At 37.6% G+C, this 24,282-nt stretch overlaps 1 protein-coding gene across 5 annotated transcripts in view; it reads left to right on the top strand.

The window, feature by feature from the left end:
• The window catches only part of LOC145688193 (F-BAR domain only protein 2), a 274,258-nt gene that overhangs the window by 100,963 nt on the left and 149,013 nt on the right, over positions 1 to 24,282 (top strand). For 3 of the 5 annotated variants that reach the window (XM_081762063.1, XM_081762064.1, XM_081762065.1), the window contains exon 8: positions 11,460 to 11,591. The exons of the other annotated variants lie outside the window; for them this stretch is intronic. In XM_081762063.1, the coding sequence (XP_081618189.1) occupies positions 11,460 to 11,591 (132 nt within the window). The remainder of the gene's footprint in view (positions 1 to 11,459; positions 11,592 to 24,282) is intronic. 5 annotated transcript variants of the gene reach the window in all.

A 24,282-nucleotide genomic window follows, 5' to 3' on the forward strand; every position in this document is an offset into this window, starting at 1 on the left:
AAATAATTTACACATATATAGCAAACCAAGTAGGTAACTAGATACGATACTTATCTAAGCAGTTTTTCGAAATAAAGCCTTTCAAATTTTTAAGCCCTTGTAACTTCGTTGCTATTCATTCAAAACAAGTCATACTATGCCCATAGTATTCAACGCTAAGGTACTTCCGATGTGCGTTGTATTGTTCATCTTCGTTGTGCTGTATGTGTGATAGAGACTTCCAAACTTTGGATGATTTTGATATTATAACATCCTTAGTTTGCAACACTGAATAATAAATGTAGTATTTTTAAGTCTTTGTTTAACATGTTGATTTGAAATATATAATAATCTTACGTAGTGCCATTTGAAAAAATATAACTTTATACTGGGATGGCAACACTGCTCACTGGGTGGCGTTGTTTAATACGTAAAACGATGTTCCCCTTCTTATAGTTGCTCCATGCAAAGTTTCGCTTTTCTCCCTCTTCTGGTTTCTCCGTTATCACGGATGTCCCAGAAAAATTGTCCACCCTGTATATACTTAATTTCTTTGAAAATAAAATAACGAGGTCCGTTCACATTGTTGATTTTTTCCAGAGACAATAATCTGCCATGTATCGTCCTTACTCACAGTTTGATGGTATTCACTGGCTAATTTACATGTATATATATATATTTGTCCTTGTTACTAAGTGGCAGTGCACGAAACATACTGAAAATACCCTCCACTGTCTATATGCGAATTCGGGTCATAGTTGCTTACTGATGATCTTTCCATGTGTTTTAATGCAAATTTTAGTATTAAGAAAGTTAATTAACTTAAAATTTTGGTCACTGTTTTTCATGGGCGTGATTTAATAATGCATCGTAAGGTTTAGGTATTTTACCATCAATATTCACTATCATTGTCCAAAATCATCACATTATCAATATTTTCTTTCTTGAGTTGTAAGCGGTGAACAAAATTCAAAATGAATGCATTTAACTCGCTGGCTTTAAAAAAAATAAAAATTAAAAAAATTAAAGCTTCTAAAGGGGTTTACTAAACATTAATATATTTTTTTTTATAATTGCTTTATCTGCTCTAACAATCCATTCTGTAACCTTTGTCGAATATAGAAGGAAATTTGACCTTTGTGTACTTCTTAAATGCTCTTTTATGAAATATGTCTCATTAGTATAACTTCGTAAAGTCCACCGTGCCCAGACAAATATTATAATTGTATTCTTTATTATAAGTATATAGTATTTGCTTTTGTCCAGTCACTGCATGCTTTATTGTGTACTAGCATTATTAAGCTTACTAACAACTTAGTGTAAATTTATCAGAACTTTTCATACCTTTGTGCCATTATGAATCTGTACATTTGAATACTTATTCTTGTGACAAATCAAACAATTTCGCTGTTATTATACTTTTTCTTTAACTACGTTAAATAGCACGTTCGGAGAAGTTCATGCGGGTCCTAGAAAATAGTGAAATTCAGAATCCAGTTAACTAAACATTTTTGTAACTTTTAATTAAAGTATTAGGCAGTTGGATTGTTGCATTAGTTGTGTCACGTGTAAATTTTCTTAATCGATATTACTAAAGATGCGGATTTTTCCCATTTGAACAAGCGAACTTTATCGAAGATATTTGCACCATCAAAAATAATAATATGGCCGTTTTGTCTCTCTTGTAGAATAATTTCGAGTATTTTGATAAATTGGTAAAGTTAACTCATAGATTGTGTGAGGTAGAGGAGTCTGCAAAAGAACAAATTATGTTATGTCAAATCCAGTCATTTGAAAAATGAAAACGAAATTTTTAAGTTTTATGTCCCTCGGTTTTACGTCCCCCGGCTAGGCTAAAGGAGACGGTGATGATAAGAAGTGAAGGAAATGGTGGAATGAAGAAAGTGGGAGGAAACGGGAGAACCCCGAGAAAACCCACATGCACGGTGTTTGTCAACCACAAAACTCACTTGGCGCGAGCTGGGATTGAACCAAGGATTCCATGCAACAGAGGTGAACGCTCTATCACTATCACTAAACCACCGCGGCCCATCCTATCATTTGAGTATCAAACTCTACTCAAAGCATAATTTACCATGAACGTTTTTTGGAAATGTAGGCAAAGCTTATATATAGTATACTTGGTGTCGTGTTAATGGTTTATAATCCCTCATATATATATATATATTAATTAAATAAGTAAATATTTCGTGTGATGTTTTCAAAATCGACTTCGGTCTCTGTTACTTAGATTTGTATAGAAACAGACTGTAATAGATGTAATAGGTAAGCTTTCTCTTGCGCGTAGTATTATCACTTATTATTTTATTATCATCTAATAGTATTATTTTATCTGATAATAAGTTAATTTGCAGCCTCTATCAATTATGGTTATAAAATTCAAGTTGATGAGCTACACTTTAAAAGAGATCCATTTTATACCACCTCATTTAATTTTTTTTTGTAAAGTTACGTCGCTTTATAACAATGTGCACTTTTCACGAATTGGATGCAAAATTGAATAGATGATATCTCGTAAATTGGAATTTGCAATAAATATGCAGACAGACAAATAGATTTAATGAAATTTATACCAAAAGGAAATTATATAGATAGTTCTAATCTTTATCTCAAAGTACTATATATACTTTGTTCATTAAAAAAATCATGTGTTGTGTAAGGTTCATAAAAGTAGTTTGAAATGCGAAGAAAATACGAAGTAGCACAATCACTTTTGAAATGAAAGGAAATGAAATCTGTAAGTTTTACGTCCCACGGTTATGCCGGTTAGGCTAAAGGAGACGGTGATAATGAGAGATGAGTGAAATGGTGGAATGAAGAAAGTGGGAGGAAATGGGAGTACCCCGAGAAAACCCACGAGCACGGTGTTTGTCCACCACAAAGTTCACTTGGCGGGGGCTGAGATCGAACTCGGGACCCCAAGCACCACACAATCACTTTTATAGGTTTCACATGTTCTAGGATAATTTATCTAATTTCGATGAAAATTTAACATAATTTGGTGCTGGTATTTATGATAATATTGGTAAAAGTGCTAGTTCTTGCTTTAATTTTTCAGTGCTGCACTGCCAGTAGCACTTTCTGTTTATATCTATTAAACTAAATAGTAACTTTGATTTACAAGAAATTATTAATCAGAAAGTAACATCAAATCTTTTGTGAAAATAATGTTATTTCTTTTTTCTACTCAATATTATTAATCTGAGTTTAGAAAGAAAGTACAATTCATAATGTTTAATCCATTTTAGTTAATATCTCAAAGATGATAGCCAAAAGTATGACCTTTGCGATCCTCATTTGTTTTGATGTTGCGTGACATTTTAAGATAAATACAAGTGAAGTTTGATTGGTAGTTGGTGAGTGCTGTTTTTAGTTTAGTTTAGTTTAACGCCCCTCGGTATACCTTTTAGGCTAAAGGAGACTGATAAATAGAAATGAATGGTTGTGAAATTAAATTTTTGCTAGAGCTCCTTCGTGGCTAAGCGGTTAGTGTACGCGCCTTTGGCGTGGGAGACCCGGGTTCGATTCCCGGCGGAGCTCATGTGGTTCGGATTCCACGTTAATCAGTAGGTCCACGTCTCATATAGCCTCGTTGCTGAACGGAACGTTAAACTCAAAATCAACTCAACTTAAATTTTTGCTACTCGAACCCGAAACCATGTGCACCAAAGGTACATGTGCTAGCCGCTAGACTAGCAGGGAGGGCGAGTGATGTTAAGAAAAAAGGAAAAAAGTAGACATTACTTGTCAGTTATTCAGTCCATATTCTGTGTGAATGTTACGAACGGGTTAGCAGCAGGTGCCATAACTTTACCATTGGGCATTTTGGCTCACCGGAAGAAGTTTAGGCGTGAGAAAGATGAAATCTACAGTATGTCTAATGGATGGTTATATTCAATACAGCGTAAGAAGACTCAAATTTGTCTTATACAATGAAGGACTTCGAGTCATGGGAAAGTAGTCCCATTAAATAATAAATAATACATGTTAGTCCTGTGCATATATAGTTCCATTAACATCTAATTATACCAATATATCTTAAACCACGGTGTAATTATATTGCACTAGAACTTGAGACGATGGAACTTAAAATGTGATCCCTTCTGAAACTCTGTTTCAGTGTGTAGACTTTAAGAATTTACACATACTAAGTGAACTCGTATGTCTTGGAATTCTGGGTAGAAGAAAAACCCATTAGCTTGACAGAATTTCATCATTAATGAAAACACTTTTGTCTGTTTAGTAGGTGATCTGCGGTGTATTCTCCTATTCATTTTTTTTTAGATGTTTTAAATGTTCTCATTAATCCTCGCGGTTCCAACACCATAACAAAGGACCTATTATCATAGGAAAGAATAAGATAAGTTTTTGTTGTATTTTATAATTTATGGAATTAGTAAAATTTACAAAATAGTCTTTAGACACAGTATAGTTTTAATTTTGACAGTTCGAATATAGCCAACATCCTAGCCGCACTGGAATACCTCTTCCCTGAGACGAGTAAAGTCAGGCAGTTCCGGATCTAGTCAGAGAAAAGATCGGTGACTGTTCGTACTCACCCGATAATGTTGGTATTTCGACATTCACCCAGCGGCATGAGGACTATTGGAAAACTACTTGAAAGAAAGAAGTAGTGAACTCTCGTTTAGAAAGCCAGTATTAACGATTAGACAGCCAGTAAGACAATTATAATTTACAATTCTATGTCACGATTCGTTGTTGTTGTGTATATTTTTAACAGAAAATTCAAGTAGTTTTGACCATGGTGTGTTCCATAAATAATTTAAGAACCTAGGTCACTGGATTCGTTTCCGCAACAGCCGTAAATTCGCTATTAGCAGTACTCATATATTGTGTATTTTTCATCTGTCACTGCTGTTCGTAGATCGTTTTAGTATATATAGGGTGGTAAGATAATACATAAAAATCTCAAGGAGGTGATAATAGACATGAAGTTAGCCAAACAGAAAAACAAAAAGATAATGAACATGATCGAAGGCTGCACACACAGGCGTAGAAAAAGCTGCGAAGGCAGTGAAATGCCAAATATATCACAAACACGAAAAGCTTTCGCTGTCAGGTCAGAAGATTACACAAAAAGTTGCAGCTGACAAATGCAGTGTCGTATAGATGGAAGCAGATGGGTCACCACGCAACAAGAATTAATATTAGTCGCACAAAGAGAAATTACCATAGGCAACGTAGAATCAGGCTGAGACAGAGAGAGAAATCGGTCATGTTACCGAAACACGGAATATTACCATACATGTATAACCACTACTCGTCACAGAAGCAATAAAACACTTGATATCCAGCGAGAAAGCTTTAGCCAGTGTTGCCAACCGCACACAGAAAAAGTAGTTCCTGATCTGGGTACAGTAGCACATGCGAGCAATTCGACTATGAAATCCAGCGATAGGAGCAGGATGGGACGTGGGGCGTGGCGTGTCAAAGCAGGTACACTGAAACGCTACGGTACATGCAAGGTTAGGAACAGAAGCACGACTGAGCTCCTCCGTGGCTAAGCGGTTAGTGTACGCGCCTTCGGCGCGGGAGATCCGGGTTTGATTCCCGGCGGGAGCTCATGTGGTTCGGATTCCACGTTAATCAGTAGGTCCACGTCTCATATAGCCTCGCTGCTGAAAAGGGATGTTAAACTCAAAATCAACTCAACTCAGAAGCACGACAGAAACTGCAGTGGTAAACTGAATAATGAGAAGGAACACACTGACCTGCAGGTATCACAGTAATGCTCGGAGTATGGAATAGTTGCACTCGCGTCCGTGTTGTAGCTGCTGATGTAGCACAGGTTGGGATTGCGGAACGTTTTTAGACAAATTCGTACATAATAATCAAGTTGATGCAAGTTCGACGATTGTGCAGGCAATATGCGAGGACCATTCTGACCTATTCATTTGCCAGGGTAGTCCGCCCCAAATGTTGGAGAACATTCTTGGTTAAGTGGGCGGAAACCCCGTTGTGCATAAGCCAAACAAGTCGTCGTGTGTCCAATGATGTCTCTTCTAGACGGACTAGTAATGTTTCGTACAAAAACTGTATGTAATTCCTATCCATCTGTTAACATGTATGGCCCAAGTGAAGTATCACTTAAAATGTCGGCCCATATATCAATAGGAAGTTATTGGTAGTGAGTATTTTGGAAATTGGTGATGCCAACGCGACGGAAGATAGCTTTTTCAATGCAGGGCACGGAACGTGTAAATTGCCCATCGTTAATAGCAATTAATTGCTCATCATTGATGCTTATCGTGTAAATTGCTCATTAATGGGATATAATCATGCGGTCTTTTTAAATGCAGAAAACTTCTTAAACGTGGATCAATCTTCATTTGTTTTGGAGGGTATCTTAGTTTAAATGTAATATTTTATTTCTGAGTGTACTTAAAGACACAAAACAAAAACCATTAGGCTCTGCTTGGTCTGTATTTTATTTTATTGAAAAAAAAAAAGTCTCATGTGTTTTGGCATGAACCCGCTCTCTGTACATCAATACAGAAACATACAAACACCTATAGATGATGAATTCAAGTCATATTTGCGTCTTATAACTGTAAAAGATGCCCAAAATTGTTACCAACAACCATCAGACACTTTTGACTACAGCGAATTACTGCTTCGGTGGCTAGGATTGTTGTGCATGGTATTTCAATTTCTCTCCAGAATTCTCCCAACGTAGCTGGTTTCCAATGTTACGTCCATGAAGTTTCACCATAGATAAAGTCGAGATTTGTTAAGTCAGAACATGTAAGAAACTCAGTAGCATTTCTTCGTCTGATCCATAGACCTAGCAAATTTGCATTGGGATAAGAATGCACGTCTTGATAGTAATAATTTGAGGTGCCATCTTCTTGTTTGTAAAATTGATCAGTCCCGATCAGTGTACAAATGGAAGGTAAACTAAAAGTGTGCAGTGTTTTTACTTGCTTCACATGAACATCTTGAGTTTGTGGAGCCCAATACACGCCATATTATTTTATTCGTAAAATAACCATGTTCTTGTACGTTTAGGAACAGTTCACAGTATTACATTCGTCTGTCATGATCGTCTTCAGTATTGCGTCGCATACCTGTTCTGCTCGCTCTTTCTCACGTTCACACCGTTTTGTTGAGTTTTGTGTGCAGTATTACAATACCATAGCAGAGAATCTAGAAATTGTTCCTTTTACTGCGTAAAGCCTGCTAGATGGTCCATTCTACACACCATACTGTACTATCACTTTATCACAGTGATCGCAGATACGAGCAGTTGTTGGCATGTTCGTGATTTAGTTGCATACTCACGCCTCCATTGCCATTCTACCTTAACAGCGTATTGAAATGTCCGATACCACTCAAGGATGCTTATCATTCCCGACCCCAATTATTCATGTTTCTCATATACCAAAATACTGTAAAAATCCAAGAATATCACTAAATTTTCTCTGTGTAATTATTTGGTGTTTAGAAGATATTATTTAATGAGATAGTTCTTGTTGTCATGTCGATATGTTCCTCATTGTGAACAAATATGTTTTTAAGTCAGTGATGACGACATACTTGGTGAACTAGATAAGAATAAATATTATTACAAAAAATATTGTACTTGTAGTATATTGTATTTTGTAGAAAAATTACACAGAGAAATTATTGTTGTTTGATTTCAGCAATATTTTGAAAAAAGTGAAAAGGAGGGTATGGATTTAGTGAACATACTTAAGAATGTTTTTGCTCTGCTCGAACGACAGTTGTGTTTTTGACATTGTTTAATATTCTACACTGACATTCGAATCGTTTGACTGTACCTCTGGAGTTACAATCTTACTGCACGTAGCTTAGTCATTCTTCCAATTTGAGCTCCTTTGTGGCTAAACGACTAGTGTACGCGCCTTCGGTGTGAGAGACCCGGGTTTGGTCCTCGGCAAGAGCTCATGTGGTTCGGATTTCACGTTTAGCTGTAGATTCACGTCTCATATAGCCTCGCTGCTGAAAGAGACGCTAAACTAAAAATCAAATCAAATGAAACAATTCTTCCAATTTAGAAACACATTATTGATACTTTATAGAATATGAATACTACTTTTTTCACCTCCGGTATATGTAGAATGGGAAACGGTGTTCGGTGATGTATGTAGCACAAAATCTGATGGTTTTCCATATAGACAGCTTTGAAGTGTTCACTCACCTGTGGCAGTCTGCCGTTCCACCACCGGTTGTGTTCTATCCAACAATCAGGACTTGACCATTACCTGACAACGCACTCTCCATTTTAGAAGACTTCTTTGCAGGTAATATAAACCTTATTTTGTTCCATTCTTGTTGGATCCTTTCCAGAGGTTGGAAACTGTGCGCACCTTAGAAGAAGAAAAGTAGTCTTTCAGATGTCCAAAATACAGTAGTCGATTGGACTAGTGTCGGGACTCTCCGCTGAAATGTAAGTGAAGGGAATAGTAACACACTCGGTTTTAGCTTCCATACGTCCGTAAAACGCCAGCCTGTGTAACTGGATACGTTGCACTGATGCGATTGCACGCGGTTGGTGTCCATTTTATAAAGTTTGGGAATTTCATTGTTGTAAATATTCATTAAAACATGTTCCTGATAATACGTAGCATTTTCGCCTTGTTGGCAACACGATTTCCCCCTGTAGAAAACTACTGCCACAGCCAAGAAACCATATTGATAACTTTCGGTACATTGACGAACGAAATCGCTTTGTTCTTTTGCATCAACACTTCTATTCGTGATTGCTCGAATCTTTTCCCGATCTGTCAAATATATTCACGCCTTGTCTGGGATGATTGAAAACAAATACTGATCCTACACCAGTTGACACTTGCACAGCTTTCTGCAGTTGAGTTTTCATTTCAGAACGTGTGAACATTCGCTTTATGAGCCGCTTAAGATATAAATTTTTGTGAATGGCATGATGAGTTGTTGGTTGGGACATATGGAATCAGTTGGTCATAGCAGGTTGTGTCGGTTGCTTCTGCGATGCCGTCATTTCCTTATTTCCGCGCGACGCCGGTGGTATCAGCTTCATTAGAATGTACCTTAGTCAGTAATACAGTCTGGGGGCAGTCGTGCTGTATTTCTTAGCATTTTGTCATTCACAGTGGAGCATCCAACAGGGTATCCGTATTCATGACACTGTTTAACTATATTGAAACAACTGACACCGCGACGATGAAGCCTTCCCAGAATCGATTCATTTCGGCACCATTAGACTTCGCTCAACACAAGTACTTCGTTAGCAAACACATCACTTACCAATGTCTCGATGGTGCAACTTGCGTCTGCTCTGTACTGAGTCCTTTGCATTTCATGTATATGCAACCCATCAGTCTGAAGTTTCTCCTGGTCACGAGAAAAATGAGTTCGTTAATGATGCAATAAACAGAAAGGCGAATACTGTTAATTATATAATGCGATGTATGATCAGAAACTTGTTTTGTTCTGGCTGAGCAAATAACAAGCTTGATCAACTATTTATTTCGTTCTATGAATTTCAATCAGTTTCAATGAAACAGTTGTAGGTGTAATTTATATTTGCTTTCTTGAATTGAATATTACTTTCAAACAGTTGATATACAGGGTGAGCACAAAGTCGCTTTGCCCAAAACAAATAAGGAAACATGTATTGAGGAAAGAGACTTGGGGCCCACTCTGTATTTCTAGAGGACGAGATTTGTATTTGTGCTCGTAGATTTGGAATTTAGATGTAAATTATTTTGAAACCACTTACCACATAGTTGAGAAATAGTTGCAAAGTAATATGTAAATCACAAATGCACGAAAAACCGTATTCCACTCAATGGAAGGATACACTCACCAGCCAAAACATTATGACCACGTATTTAATATCTGGTATGTCCACTTTTGGCTCGCAGGACAGCAGCAAAACGGTTTAGCATGGAACCAATGATGCGTTGGTCGGTGGCTGGAGGCATAGCGCACAACATCTGCGCACACAAGTTACTTAATTCCTATAAATTCCACTGAAGGGGGTGATGAGCTCGCATCTGACGTTCAGTGACATCCCAAAGTTATTCAATTGGGTTAAAATTAGGTGAGTTTTGGGGGCCATTGCATATATTGAAATTCACCACTGTGCTCCTCGAACCACTGCAATATAACATTGACCTTGTAACAAGGAGCGTTCTCCTGCTGAAAAATATCACTACCAGCTGAAAACATGGCCGACATGAATGGGTGTACATGATCAGTAATGATCTTCCAATAGCTAGGAGCCCTCATGGTAGTCTCCATATGCACAGCTGAGCCCGTGGATAACCGTGAGAAGATTCCCCACGTCATAATGGAGCCATCGCTGACCTGCCGTCCCACTGTGCACATCTCGAGCAACTGTTTCCCCATAAGACAACGGATTTTGATCCGACCATAGATGTGATGAGGGTATTATCGTGATTCATCGGACCACATAACGTTGTACCATTGCTTAGGGCCCAATTACGATGGACACGTACCCAATCCAGCCATAATCGACGATGCTGTGTGGTTAACATTGTTACACGTGTGGGATGTCGGCTGCGGAGGCCCGTATTCAACAGTGTACGGTGAACTGTACGCTCAGACACACTCGTGCTTTATTCGCTGTTAATTGTTCCACCGTTTGCACCCTATTCTGGTTTACCAACTTTGACAGTCGACGATGTCCGAATCTTTAGAGCTGTGGCCATTCAACGCCTTGTCGTTTGGGTCGATCTTTTCCCACCTTCGGAAGACACTAACCACGACAGCTTGCGAACACCCGACGAGTCGCTCTGTTTCCGAGATACCCAAGATATTTGTTCCAAGCCGTTTGGCCATCATAATCTAGCCCCAATCAAACTCTTATGTATCAATGGACTTCCCTATTCTGCACACAGACACCACAGACTGATCGAATGAGATCCCTTTCCCAATCTGGCGAGCGGTTCTGCTGTGCTTCATGCCTCTTACGTCAGTCCAACGACTTCGTTTAAAAAGTAGCGGGTGGTCATAATGATTTGACTAGTGAGTGAGTGTATTTCTCTTCTTTGAGAGCTGTTATCCATCATGTAACATACTTCACAATAGTTTTCATGAAAACAATTAGTTATATTTGTGTAATTAATTATAATTATATAACTACTTGATTTGTCACAACGTTAAGAGTTGAATTAAAAACTTGTTTGTTTGCATATATGTATTTTTTTTTTTCAAATTCCAGAATTAGGTTAATTGATTTATGGCACAAAGGCATTTATAGCAAAGTTTTGTAACTGTAACAGTAATCTGAATATATATACATATAAATATATGAATAAATTTCCTGGTCTAATTCAGCTGCAGTTTTTATACTGCTATTGGTTTAGACAAATAACTGCTTAGGGTATTCATGATTACATTACAGTTATGTTACCCTGATTTTGCCTCTTTTGGGTAGCAGCCAATCCATTAGCATTGTTGTATGTTTACAGGAAGCAAAGAAAGCAGTGGTAATTCTGAAGGAGGTGGTCTCCCCACCTCGGCCCCTACCAGCCCAACCAGTGGTACATCACCTAATGGAAATGCATCTTCACTCGTGAGGAACCCGTTGAGAGGATCAAAGTGTAATCTCAAACAATTCCATGCAGTTTTATGTTAGGGATATGTCTTGTTCCTGAGAGGATTTTTTCTTTTACCTTTTTATTACTTTTTCCTGCATCCTCTGGGGAATTGCACCTTTCGTTGGTAGCGATAGAGAGGGGTTTAGTAGCTTTGGCCCTGCTTTCTTGGACCTACCCATTTTCGAATTTTATTTTTTAATTGTCTTCATCCTAATGCTGTTTTCTCTTGTTCCATTTAATGACATTCTGACATGTTACTTATGCTGGCTTTTTCCCTGCCATAAGTGTAATGATAGTTGCTTCACAAGTATGGCAGTTTTTCTACCAGTGCTGATAAAGCAGATTATATCCAATGGTATACGTTAGTCGCGCTAGGTATATAGTAATTTTTAGTGAAGCAGCACATGCTTCAGTGATAGAAAACTAAAAATATTACGATACCTTGTAGTAAGAAATATCGGTTTCTGTAGAGTTTAGCAGAAAGTATTTACGTATTATACATTGGAAAGCTGTTTGAATATACTATCTGGTTACTATCCAAATATTTTACTTTGGATATAAATTATTATTTTAGAAACGAAAATAAATTCTGCCAAGAAAAAAAAAATTGTCAGCTGATACTAGTGTGGTAGAAAAAAATAACTTTTTCCCGCAGTTTTGGAAATAATATTTTCAGACGGGTGTATTTTTTTGGATTTTTAGAGAATTGCTATTATCCTTTTTACGCACATTTCATAGTGTTATTTCCAACAAAGAAAATTTGGATTTCATTTTGAGATTGATTAAATGTTACAAACATTATTGTGTAGCATGTGAAACCCCACTAAAAGAGCTTGCAAATTAACATATTCTGAAGCTTTGTATCCAAACTAAAAACTGTTCTAAGTTTTACTTATGGTCACTTTCTAAAATACAAAAACCCTAGAGTGTTTTATAACTTTATCTTTTTCTCACTTTTCATAAATCTGTTGAACTAACAATACTTTATACGTATTCAGAAAATTGTATCGACGGAATGATTTTGCAGTTTGGATAGAGTGATTATCTTATTGAAGACAGGCGTTAGTATGGGAAACACAGATTATTTGGACCCGTGGGAGCTCATTCGGTTTGAATTCCACATTAAACTATATGAGCTGTAGATCCATTTCTTATTTACCCTTTGTGGTGAAAGAGGATGCCAAACTTCAGTGTATTCGAGACGACCGTAATTTCATTTTATATTTATATTTAATCACGTTAAAACGAAGAAAATATGTGTAAATTTTCCATAGTTTGCGAAAAGAACGCATTTTTGAAAATTCATTGCGTTAGTCCAAGGATGATGATCAGATGTTAATAATAATAGTAATGGAAAAAAATTACTGCATTTGGTAATAGTGATTGTGAAGTGAAATACTTTCTGCAGAACTCTTGATCTAATAGACGCTTCGTAGAGGTTGTGGACGTAGTTGCATTTCATAAATTCGGACGGATGTAGTGGCTCCACACGCATGAATGTGCAGTGTTAGGCGCTGGTAATTGAAAGTTAAGTTGTAACAGAAATAAATGTAAGTCAATAACGCATTCTCCTATCATTCCGTTTTAGCCATACTGAGAGAATTTGACAAATTTGTTTGTTAACCCGATTAGAGAGACTATAGCAATACTTGTATATATATTTTGTGGATATTAGGCGCTGAAATTGAAATTTATCTGTAGATTACAGCATGTTCTTCTGTGGTGGATTAGTGTTATTTATATATATATATATATATATATATATATATATATATATATCATCGTTGTAGAATTTGTATTATTCCTTTAGATTTTTCGCTTCACATTTGTTTTAATACATGTTAGGTAGATTTTCATAGTGAGAAAAGTAATAAGCGCTTGCTGTTGAAGGAATTAATAGTAATAATATTTCATCCTTATGTTATTCATATACGATTAATTGATAAATAGAACTGTGCTGTCGAAACCTTGATTAGCTTACGTTGCTGGTTCTTACGTATTGTGGCAAACCACAATTGCAGTTCTAAATAGTAAATACAATTTTACTTAATATACAACGAAGTAAATCTGATTTATGGAAATAAATCATCTTATTGTAAGTTGAAAATGGGACTTCCGTTAGATACATTTCAAACCAAAAGTTTTTATTTATTTATGTATTTATTTTTAAACTTGAAGATACTAGAAAATAATTACCTCGATGTAACTGTTGTGGTTGAAATTTCGAACTATTAACTGAATTAGAATGAGAAACACAAGGCAGAAAAATAAAAATAAAAATATGTAAGTTACATTTACTTCACAACAATTGCAGAACAGAAGCATGCTAATAATGTGTCCTATCTTCCTGCTTATTTCATCTTTCTACGTTATTTTGCTAGTATTATTTTCTTCTATGACCTTGAATTATTGTAAGCATTTGCATGCAAATTGTAAAATTTTAGAAGTGAGAGATGACTTTTACTACTACTTCTTTTAGCAGTTAACTTCGTAACTCTCCTTACTTCGAGCCATTTGCATAATAAATGAGGTATCTTTTCACACTTTGAGGGCATAATTTAAGCTTTTCAGTAATCTAGTACTGTTTGAATTTGCTGTGTACCACTTTACATCGATCTGGAACTCCATATTAGGTATACAATGTGGAGTGAGCGTTTTATCAAGTCAATATGAAAGGTTTATAAATAAGATGCTGCTTAGCTACGGCAATTTCTTTTACCACCGAAGTTTCTCATTATTTATACAACATTAGTACATACTGGCGTGCCGAACTTAAGGTTCTTACTTTTTGTTTGTCAATTAAGGTTTACATGTTGCTTTTACGTATTTTGTAGTTCTAGAATAAGATTCTAATACGTGCTTCTGAGAAAGCAATGATTACAAAGAATACTTGAGAACATACGATGGTTGTTACAAAAGTTCTAACACGTAACTATGACAGATGACAGAAGCTGAGAGTTCAAGTAAAAAGTAAATTTTTAACATAGTATCCAGACAATTCAAAACATTTTATCCATTGATGTTCAAGGTGTTTACGCTGCTGGTAAGAAAAGTTTTTCGAAGCCGTCCAGAATGTCATTCACGGGACACATGACGTCATCACCGGTGTCAAAATGAACACCTTCAAAGTCTGGGAACAGACGAAAGTTAGGTGTCATGTTGAGCAAAGAAAGTGGATGGGAGGTCAATTCAAAGTCGCAGTCTTGAATTACTACCAGGACAATAACCAACTTGGGGCTAAGGGCACTATTCTGATGGGAAAAGACGCTTCTATCAAATATGATCACATAGTGTGGGTAGGAGGCCTGCAGGTAGTCCCTGGTTATATTTTTCCGCTTTGGAAGATAATCTACAATCACTACCCCTGTCCGATTTCTCCAAAACAGTAGCCAACATTCTTCCTGCTGGGTCCTTAACTTCGCGTTGTTTGCAGGATTAGAATGAGCAGTGTTTTAGTGCTTGGATGTTTGTTTTGACTCGGGTTAGTAATAGTAGACTCACATCTCATCCATAGTTATGAATGGAGTCAGAAGGAATGTTGATTTGGCAGAAAGAGCTAGAAATTACTTGAAATGTTGCATCTCTTCATCTTTCGGTCAGGGATTAAGAAATTGGGTACTTACCTTCCTGAAAGTTTCCATTCCTAGGTGCTGAATGATAACACTAGCTTGCAAAATTAAGGTCACTAAAAAGTGTTTAAAATATAATTACTGATCTTTATGTATTTGTGTTCGCTAATTCCAAAAATAACATTCATATTTCTGTATCACGTAAGGTTTCTGTATAAAGAAAGAGTCATCGATGCAAGGAAAACGGCTTTTATATTCTTTACAAACATACTTAATGACAAAACTCGAACAGATATGTTTACAGGTCCTCATGTTGCCTCTTTGCGTGAAAACTCCGTCTTTGGCATATTCTTTTGTAGGCTGATTGCGGAAGGTCTCTCTGCAGGATCCAACAGCAATCTGCTAGCATGTTGACATTCCATCTTGTCTGGTATCTTCGCTCCATATTCTCGGTACTTTGATGGAATTGCTGTCTCTCTCGTCACTTACCGCATCTAGGTTCTCCAGGAAGTAGTCGAAATGTGAATTAAGGAAGTGCTGTTGTAAACTCGTTGTATCACAAATCTTTGAATTTTACTAACATGTTTTCTACAATGGGCTTGAAGTTATGATCCTTAAAGTTATCATGAAATTTTGTGAACGACTTCTTTAAATGCATTCCAAGCCTCTTGCTCAGGTACGGTCATCGCATAATCGAACACTTTATCTTTATTAGTTTACTGATGTCTGGACCAATAAATACATCCTCTTTCAATTTAGGCTCTGAAAGCCCTAGAAACTTTTCGATCAAATATCGAAAACATTCTCCCTCTTTTAACACAGCTTTTACAAAGTGTTCCATGACGCCAAGTTTAAATTGAAATGGCGAGAGCAGGATTCTACTAGCATCAATTAAGCTTTCCCTATAATATTTTTACCTACAGGTTGTAGCAATGTTCAAGGTGGTCAAACATTCTGGGTCCGGTGATGAACTCTTTCATTTCTATCTCATTTGCAGAAGCACGGATCTTTGGTGTTACTTGCTTGTTATCCTAGAATCATTGAAAAAACTTCTAAGTCATCGCTTATTGTCCAGCCATGTTCATTATACTTAAGTTTTGTGAGATTACAAATAGATTTTCATAACTTCCTTCTAGAAACACAGAGTGAATAGCTGGAACTGAGGCCTCTCTACTCCATTATGAAGCGACTGCTTTAATGCTTCTTTCCGAAGAGTTGATGAATAGTCTCCATTCGTTAACCTCATGTAGTATATTCAATTTCTGCATCAATCCAGCGACATAGCAATAATACTAAGCTATTTCCTTCACAAAAGCAAGGAATGAAATCTCTTTCTCATTTTCTAGACGAAGAAAATAAGTACATGGTGCCAAAAGATTCTTTTTCCTTTAGTCGAGAACCCGGTAGCTCTGCGCATTCCTTTGTAAGATCCAAATCTCTTAACTAAATTATTAAGTTCTGCACGCGGAAATAGCTCAAGCTCCTTATTTCGTGCAATAGCTACAACTTCGTCTGTATCCTGATCATCATCTTCCTCAGAACTTGAGTTGGTATTCACTAATGTTTCTGGACAGATTGGAGTAAGTGTTTCTGAGCAATGCAATACGGGGCATCTTGCTGAAGGTACAGTCTGCAGCAAAAAACCTGCAACATGAGCATGTAAGCTTATTGTGAAACGATGAAGTCTTTTGCTCCAAAATAAGTGTGCAGGGGAGAACGCCGAGGTTTCTCCTGGAGTGGTTCGTGCCACTTAGACGTTATGTTGATTCCCTGCGCTGTTAGGCGTAGTTTCACAATGAACTTACATGCTCATGTTGCAGATTTTCTGCTTCGGACTGTACATTTAAATAAACAATGTGCTTCTTATTTTTTGTTGAACCCCTGTATGTTGCACGAACAAAAATAACACTCATTTGTATGATTTCGGGGTTCTTTCCAGATCATAAGCACACCAAAACGGAAAGACTATTTTGTTCCCTTCCACCACTTTCAAAATACTTCTACACATGGATAACACACTTTGTGAGGAGCTCAGAACTTATCTTGGCCATCTAGTTTTACACCAAAGTAAGCGAAATACACCTTTCTAAGAAAGTCTGTTATGTTCTGCTGATATTCCTTCGCTACATATTCTCCACAAACGTAAAAACACGATTCTGGTGAATTCCAGCAACCCCTTGGAGCTATTTAGACCACTTCCCAAACACTATGAAGAGTATACCGCACACCAATCAGCATTTTCATTCAAAGCTGTCAATTCACCTTAGCATAGTTACACTTATTTAAAAATCTGACAATCCTATCATAAGAAATGGCGTTCTTTGCCATCAGAATTTCACAAAATCTAATTTAATAGAGAATGGTGCATGAATTTTGCTTAGTAAAAGTAAATTTAATTAGTAGGAAGTATAATATGTTTGTTTCCTGTATGTTCATCTTGCAAATTTAAAACTACATTACCATTATTCTTCCTGCTACATAGCGAGAAAGTATTTCATATGCTCTCTAACTCATACAGCGTTCAGAGGAGGAGCCAAAGCGTATAGCAAGATGTGCGTTTGTGAAAAAACCTTACGTGATAGAACTTTTTCGATTATTTCGTTGAAATCAGCACCCCGAAATCTATAAGAATCACTTACTAACTTCTAAACACTTTTTCCATCGCTGCCTAGTGTAATTCTTTCAATGTTTGCAGTTGATAATCCATTGTCCCAGCAATCTGTTAGATAGTCAACGGACAATCATATGACACTTTTGTTGATGCTTTCGTGGGTCAATGCTTCAACGGGCCTTGCTGATCGAGTGTCTTCTTCAATACTAGTTCTCTCCGTACTGTGGTACTATTGCCTAATGTAATAACCATGTTGGCCTGTATATCATTTGGTGTTAAACCCTTCTTGTGGAGATATTTATTAACAACTCTTGTTATCAGTTTCTCCGTGTAGTCAAAAGTCGCTCACTCGATTGTCTTTACCTCCGAAAACAGAACATGCTAATATTAACACCTTAATTTGGTATGACATTCTTTGAGGTAGCTAGGCTTAGAACTTGTGTAACAACCATCGTATGTATATGAAATATTAAATACTTGACGTATAGTTAGTTCAGATATTGTATACAATATAATCGTATATTGCACCGACTAAACATTAGCCATGTCGCTGTGGACTTCGGTGGTATCACGTAGTTCTTACCTTGCCGCGATGACGCCACAAGTGGTAGCACTTTCCCCATCTATACATCTACACCTATATACTAATTAGTTGCGGAAGAGCAGCAAGATATTTCAGAGTACCAAATGCTGTTGCTCTTGTCCATTGACAACAAGCGAAAGATTATTTACCAGATTTTGTAGTTGTCATCATTGTTGCAATTTAATATTAACGAAGTTTCGTGTTTGTATTTAAATAACTGGGTGAGTTGAAAGAAAAAATATTAATATTAGAGATTAGTTATTAAACATTCAACTTTCCTGGTATAGTTAAGCTAGAGTTGAGTGCATTTGTGAACTGAAAAAATAGTTGTTTTGCATTTGTCGAAGGATTAATTACATAAGCGTTATTGATACGAGTCGCTGAAGGCAGCTTTAGGCCAGTGTACATAGATAATTGATTTGAGATGCCGGAGGCAGCGATGTCACAATAGTAGAGATTCCGGGGATCAGGCGCCAGGAACTCTGTAGAGATGTCACCATACGTATTGCAATATGAAACTTTGCAACAAATCCTTGATGAAGAATCCTTGCTTCCACGAGAAGTATATCCACACATTATACTGTATATATGTAATTTTTACGATCGTCTATAGATCATAAGAAAGGAAAAAGAGAGAAAGACTAACCCCCATGATGTAATCTTATGCGGAATGTAACATGTTATCTGAGTTTTCTACGTAGTCTAATAATATTAGCGCGAATGTTCTTATATATGAGATGGCGCTGAGTAAGGTACATTAAATTTACTTGCATTTTCTGCAGTGCACTTTATTTACAAAGCAGTTGACCAGCAACATTGGTATTGTGGTCTAAACGTAGTGCTTAAATGCCTGTTTTCGTATGCGTGTTTGCTTAAGGATTGGATTGTTGTTTTGGAATATGCATGCGGCGAGTGTTAATGCTTTATAATTACTGGTTATTGTTAACTCTGTTTAGAATGGTAACTAATCAAGTTATGTCTTCATTAATAGTTTATGTAACATGTGTTGTTTCATTGCAGTGAGTGTTCATGTGGAAGGCTGTTGCAAATTAAATTTGCTACCTATCTAATGCGTGCTTTTTTTGTAACAGAAGTTCTAAAAAGCGATCGTTTTCACTGTATGTTCAGTCTATTCAAAATTAGAAAACCATTTACATAGTTAAACTTACGTTACTATTCGAGAAGGATGTGGATCTCCGTAGAGGTTTATGTACTTTCAGTCCTACAGTAAACTGTAGTTCCTGTCTCAAATAGTCTAGCGTTTGAAAGGGACACCTACCAAGATAAAAATTAAATATTTGAACATCATTGTGGAGTTGTGCTTCTGCTGTGGAAGTACGGAGAAGTTACGAAAAATAAATAAATTTAACAAAAAAAAACAGCATATTCAACAATAAATAAATAAATAGAATAAAATAAAAATAAAATAAATAAATCAGATTCTGCTTGCTTCATATTTTTTTTTTTTTTTTTTTTTTTAATACGTAAATATGTTGCAACAGTTTGTGCCTTTTAGTTGCTTAATACGTAGTATTTTCTGCAAGGATTCTGTTTGTAGGAGAGAAGTACTATCTTTAGAATGGCTTGCGTAAACGTATTATGGAATGTGTGACATTGATTAAATACAGACTAACATAAACAGGCTTTTTGAATGAAATGCCTACAACTTTTAAAATGTAAAATTGTTTCTTTCCGTGTTTGTGATTTGCTCATCTAAAGCTTTATTATTGATAGTTTCACTCGATTTTAAAGGCTTACTTCCGTGAGGCATTTAGTGTGTCTTTTAGATAATCGATTTCACATATATCTTTCAGAAATATCATATATATCAGAGACACATGCCTTAGAACTACTGACACGTGTTGTGCTGAAGTTTTCATCCATTAATTAGTAACTGTAACATAAAAGATTAAGTAATATTACATTGAGTGCTCACTGAATTGTGACCACCACTCCACTCAAGAAGGCGTGGCCAGCAGCCAATCTGATAACATGAATACCCCGATGGGGAGTATTGCAGAAAAAGAACACACTCGAGGCTCATATTGGCAGACAGCAAACTGTTACAATGGGAAGTATGTAGGATTTTTCCGCATCCCAACAGGGCATGATTGTTGGTGCCCGATCAACAGGTGCGTCTATAACCCAGACAACAACACTTGTCGGATGCGCCCGTTCCAGTGTAGTGAAGGCGTACAAGGAGTAGTAAGAAAATGGGGTAACGACGTCCGAGAGATGGAAATGCAGGGACATACGTAAGATCACACCGCGAGGCGGGCGTCTCATCAAACAGCTTGTGACACACAAATGAACCATCAGTATCCGAGAATTGCGTGACCAATACAATAGTGGGGGCTGCGGTGGCTCAGTGGTAGAGCGTTCACCTCTGGTGCATGGGGTCCCGGGTTCAAACCCTGCTCCCGCTAAGTGAACTTTGTGGTGGACAAACACCGTGTGCGTGGGTTTTCTCGGGGTTCTCCCGTTTCCTCCCACTTTCTTTATTCCACCATTTCATTCATTTCTCATAATCACCGTCTCCTTTAGCCTAACCGGCATAACCGTAGGACGTAAAACTCAAAGATTTCATTTCATTTCATTTCAGTACAATAGTGGATGCACAACATCCATATCCCATGCAACTATGTGGCATACACAGGCCCGCATGAAGTTCCACATCAGACGACCCACTCCTTAAGATCCGTTACTGCCGACTTCGTCGCGCTTGGGCATAGAAGCATGCAAATTGAACTGCTGATGAATTGAAAATGGTGTGTTGGTTCGATGAACCATGGTTTGTGCTGCACTACTCGGACGGGTGCGTACGTGTGTGGCGCCAACAGCACGAAGCTTTGGATCTCTCGTGTATTGTGCGTACTGTACAGCAGGTAGGGGAAGCTGTATGGTTTAGGAATGTTTCTATTAGCATGGGCCGAGACCGTTGGTGTGCATGGACTACAGTGTGACATCCGTTATGTATCTGCAGGTGTTAGGAGATCACTACACCTTACAATGCAACACTTCTACCCACACGGAGACTGCATTTTTCAGGACAACAAAGAACGGTGACACCTGTACTTGCTTGGATTGAACAACATTCCACGGAGCTGCAGCATATGAATTGGCCTCCTAACTTACCGGACCTTAATCCTATATAACATCTATGGGATGTTGTGGAACGAGCTCTTCGTGCCATGAGTCCTACACCCACATATGTGGGACATCGATGCCATCAAGAAAATATCGTGTCAGATTCTCGTGAAAAAATATTCGAAAGTTGCAGAATTCATGCTACACTGTGTCCAGGCCATTCTTCGAGCAAAAGGTGGACCAACGAAGTATTAGGTGTTTGCAGTTCAGTGAGCACTCAGTGTAGTTGATATAATATGGTACTACACCATACTTTTTTTTAAAAAAAAAAAGAAAAAGAAAGAAATTGCATTATGCTAGTAGACAGTTTGGGGTAATTTAGCAAAATTATACGTTTTCTGGTAGGTGGATTGCAATATCGTACCTTTTAACATCTGGGCGTAGCTGTTATAACCTTCCTCTTACAAGTAAAATGAAATAAAGTTTTTCAGATTTACGTCTCACGGTTATGGTGTGTAGGCTAAAGGAGACGGTGATGATGAGAAATGAATAAAATGAGAAATGAATAAAATGGTGGAGTGAAGAAAGTAGGAGGAAACGCAAGAACCCGAGGAGTCCATGCACACGGTGTTTGTCTACGACAAAACCTACTTGACGCAAGCTGGGATCGAAATAGGGACCTCACGCACAAGAGGTGATCACTCTACCACTGAACCAGCGCTTTCCTTGGCATTCCCTTTGCGAAATTAATATGCCTTAATCAAGTAAGTGATAATCTTTTTCGAAGTACTATCCATTGAATAAAATGCAAGTGTTCCAGCGTTTTCAAACGTCTTCTGGTATTCTTTTCGTATAGGAACCCCTGACAACCAGTCACATTTTGTTCCTTTTTTTAAAATCGGAAGTAGTCAAGAGTCACATGACGACAAATCTGTACTATACAAAATTTGTGGCATGACAGTGACATTCACTTCCTGTAACAAAGAAATAACTGATTGTCCGTATGTGATCTGGCACTATCATGTTGCAACGGCCAATTGGTTTTCATGTCTATTTTCGTGCCATATGGTTCCTCAATGTCTGCAGCACTGTTCTGTCCTCCTTTAATTGTTAAATGTCCATCGTTTCATATAATAGCTCTTCTAATATTGATATTCGCCGCTATTACAGTCATTTCAGGCCTTTCATTCTTTGAACTATCAATGTACTTTTGATTTTCCTAGGCTTTGTAAGCTTCCTGCAAAAGACCTACAGGTTTCTTATATGTATAGCGAAAGTTTATCGCACGCCTCCGCTCTTCCTTTATATACATTTCTTCGTGGAAACATAAACCACAAATACTTGTAGGGCTACAGAAAACAACAAATCAGTGTTCACTCCAATTCACTTAATCAAAATAACGTGATAAGTCACTGTCCTCTGTTATAGTTAGCGTTCTCACCTTCGAAGCGGGAGACCTGGCTTTTATTCCCGGTGGGAGCTCATTACCTATTATGAAATTAAATAATCTCAAACGTACCCGTACACTGGGTCTATGAAGGACCGTTTGGTCATTCCCTAGAATTGACGCAGATATGTCAGATGGTCCGTCTGTGGTATACACGATAATAGGCCGTGGTCCTGTAATCCAACTCCCTTAGAGTCGAGATAGTGTGGTGGACAATGGCGTGTGTTGTAAGAGTTGATCTTGCATGCTGGTCTATGCACCCGCCAAGTACCGGATTCAAGCATCGGTCGTGGTTCGGAGCCCATTAATAGAAGTTCCCGTCCTTCATAACCTCGGTATTACATGAGGACGAAAAACAAAAACTCATAACAATAGAATGAAAATGGGTTCTACTACACACTGGAGGATGCTTGTAAAGAAGGATCGTTCGGTCCGTCGTAACTCTCAGGCTGACTGTTGTTATGCAATCAATGCTAGTGTGTCCACCATGTGAGTACACAAACTCTCAAAATCGATTATGGGACGCAAGTTTGCATTCCTTGTATACGACTGCCGTTAACACTTGCTTCGTACTAAGAACGCCTTCAGTAATATCTGGAAAGACTGCAGTAGCGAGACAAATGAAAGTACTGCTATTCAACAATGAGAATCGTCGCTGTCTTGAACACAGTGACATCCATATTTATGTCTGTAGACGTAAAGTCGAGCGGGAAAACTCAGCGTATGATTGCACTTGCCATATAAGACCGACAGCTGACATTCTAACATTCACCTCTTTTCTTCATTCAAGATAGTGACTATTGCATCTTATATTCATGGTGTTATCAGCAATATCTTCCGATTTCAATGGACACTTTGCAGAACCCCGTCTTCCAGCAGGATAATGCATTTCTGTATACCGCTAGAGTAGCCTCTACTGAATGTGCGCCTTCTTCCGTGGCTTGCTAAATCTTCCAGATCTTAGCCCTATCGAGAACGTGTGCGACGTGGTGGGAGGACGTCTGCTTATCAAGTGAGCTTTGCCAACGACTACCACTGAGCTACGCAAGATGTAAACAGAGGTGTATATATATATATATCTTTTAATTATTAAATAAAAATATCCCACGTTTGTGATATGGGAGCACTAGTATCTAAGAACAGCTTCATATTGTGTACCAACTTTGGGACAGATCCGTGATTTCTTGTTGGGTGTTCTTAAACGCGTTTCTATCAGTGTATATATACCGACCGATTATTGACTTATTGCAACCTACCTAACAACGTCGTAAGTAATCCTTCCGCACATTGGTGATCCAACGTGGCAGGGATGTAGTAGAATATAGAATTGGACGTAATTTTAGTGCCTCTTTCAACAGCGAGCCTATGGCTGATATCAATAAAACGGAGAAGTTACT

Source organism: Thermobia domestica, chromosome 6 (genome assembly GCF_964235325.1).
Source record: "Thermobia domestica chromosome 6, izTheDome1.hap1.1, whole genome shotgun sequence".
Lineage (NCBI taxonomy): Eukaryota > Metazoa > Arthropoda > Insecta > Zygentoma > Lepismatidae > Thermobia > Thermobia domestica.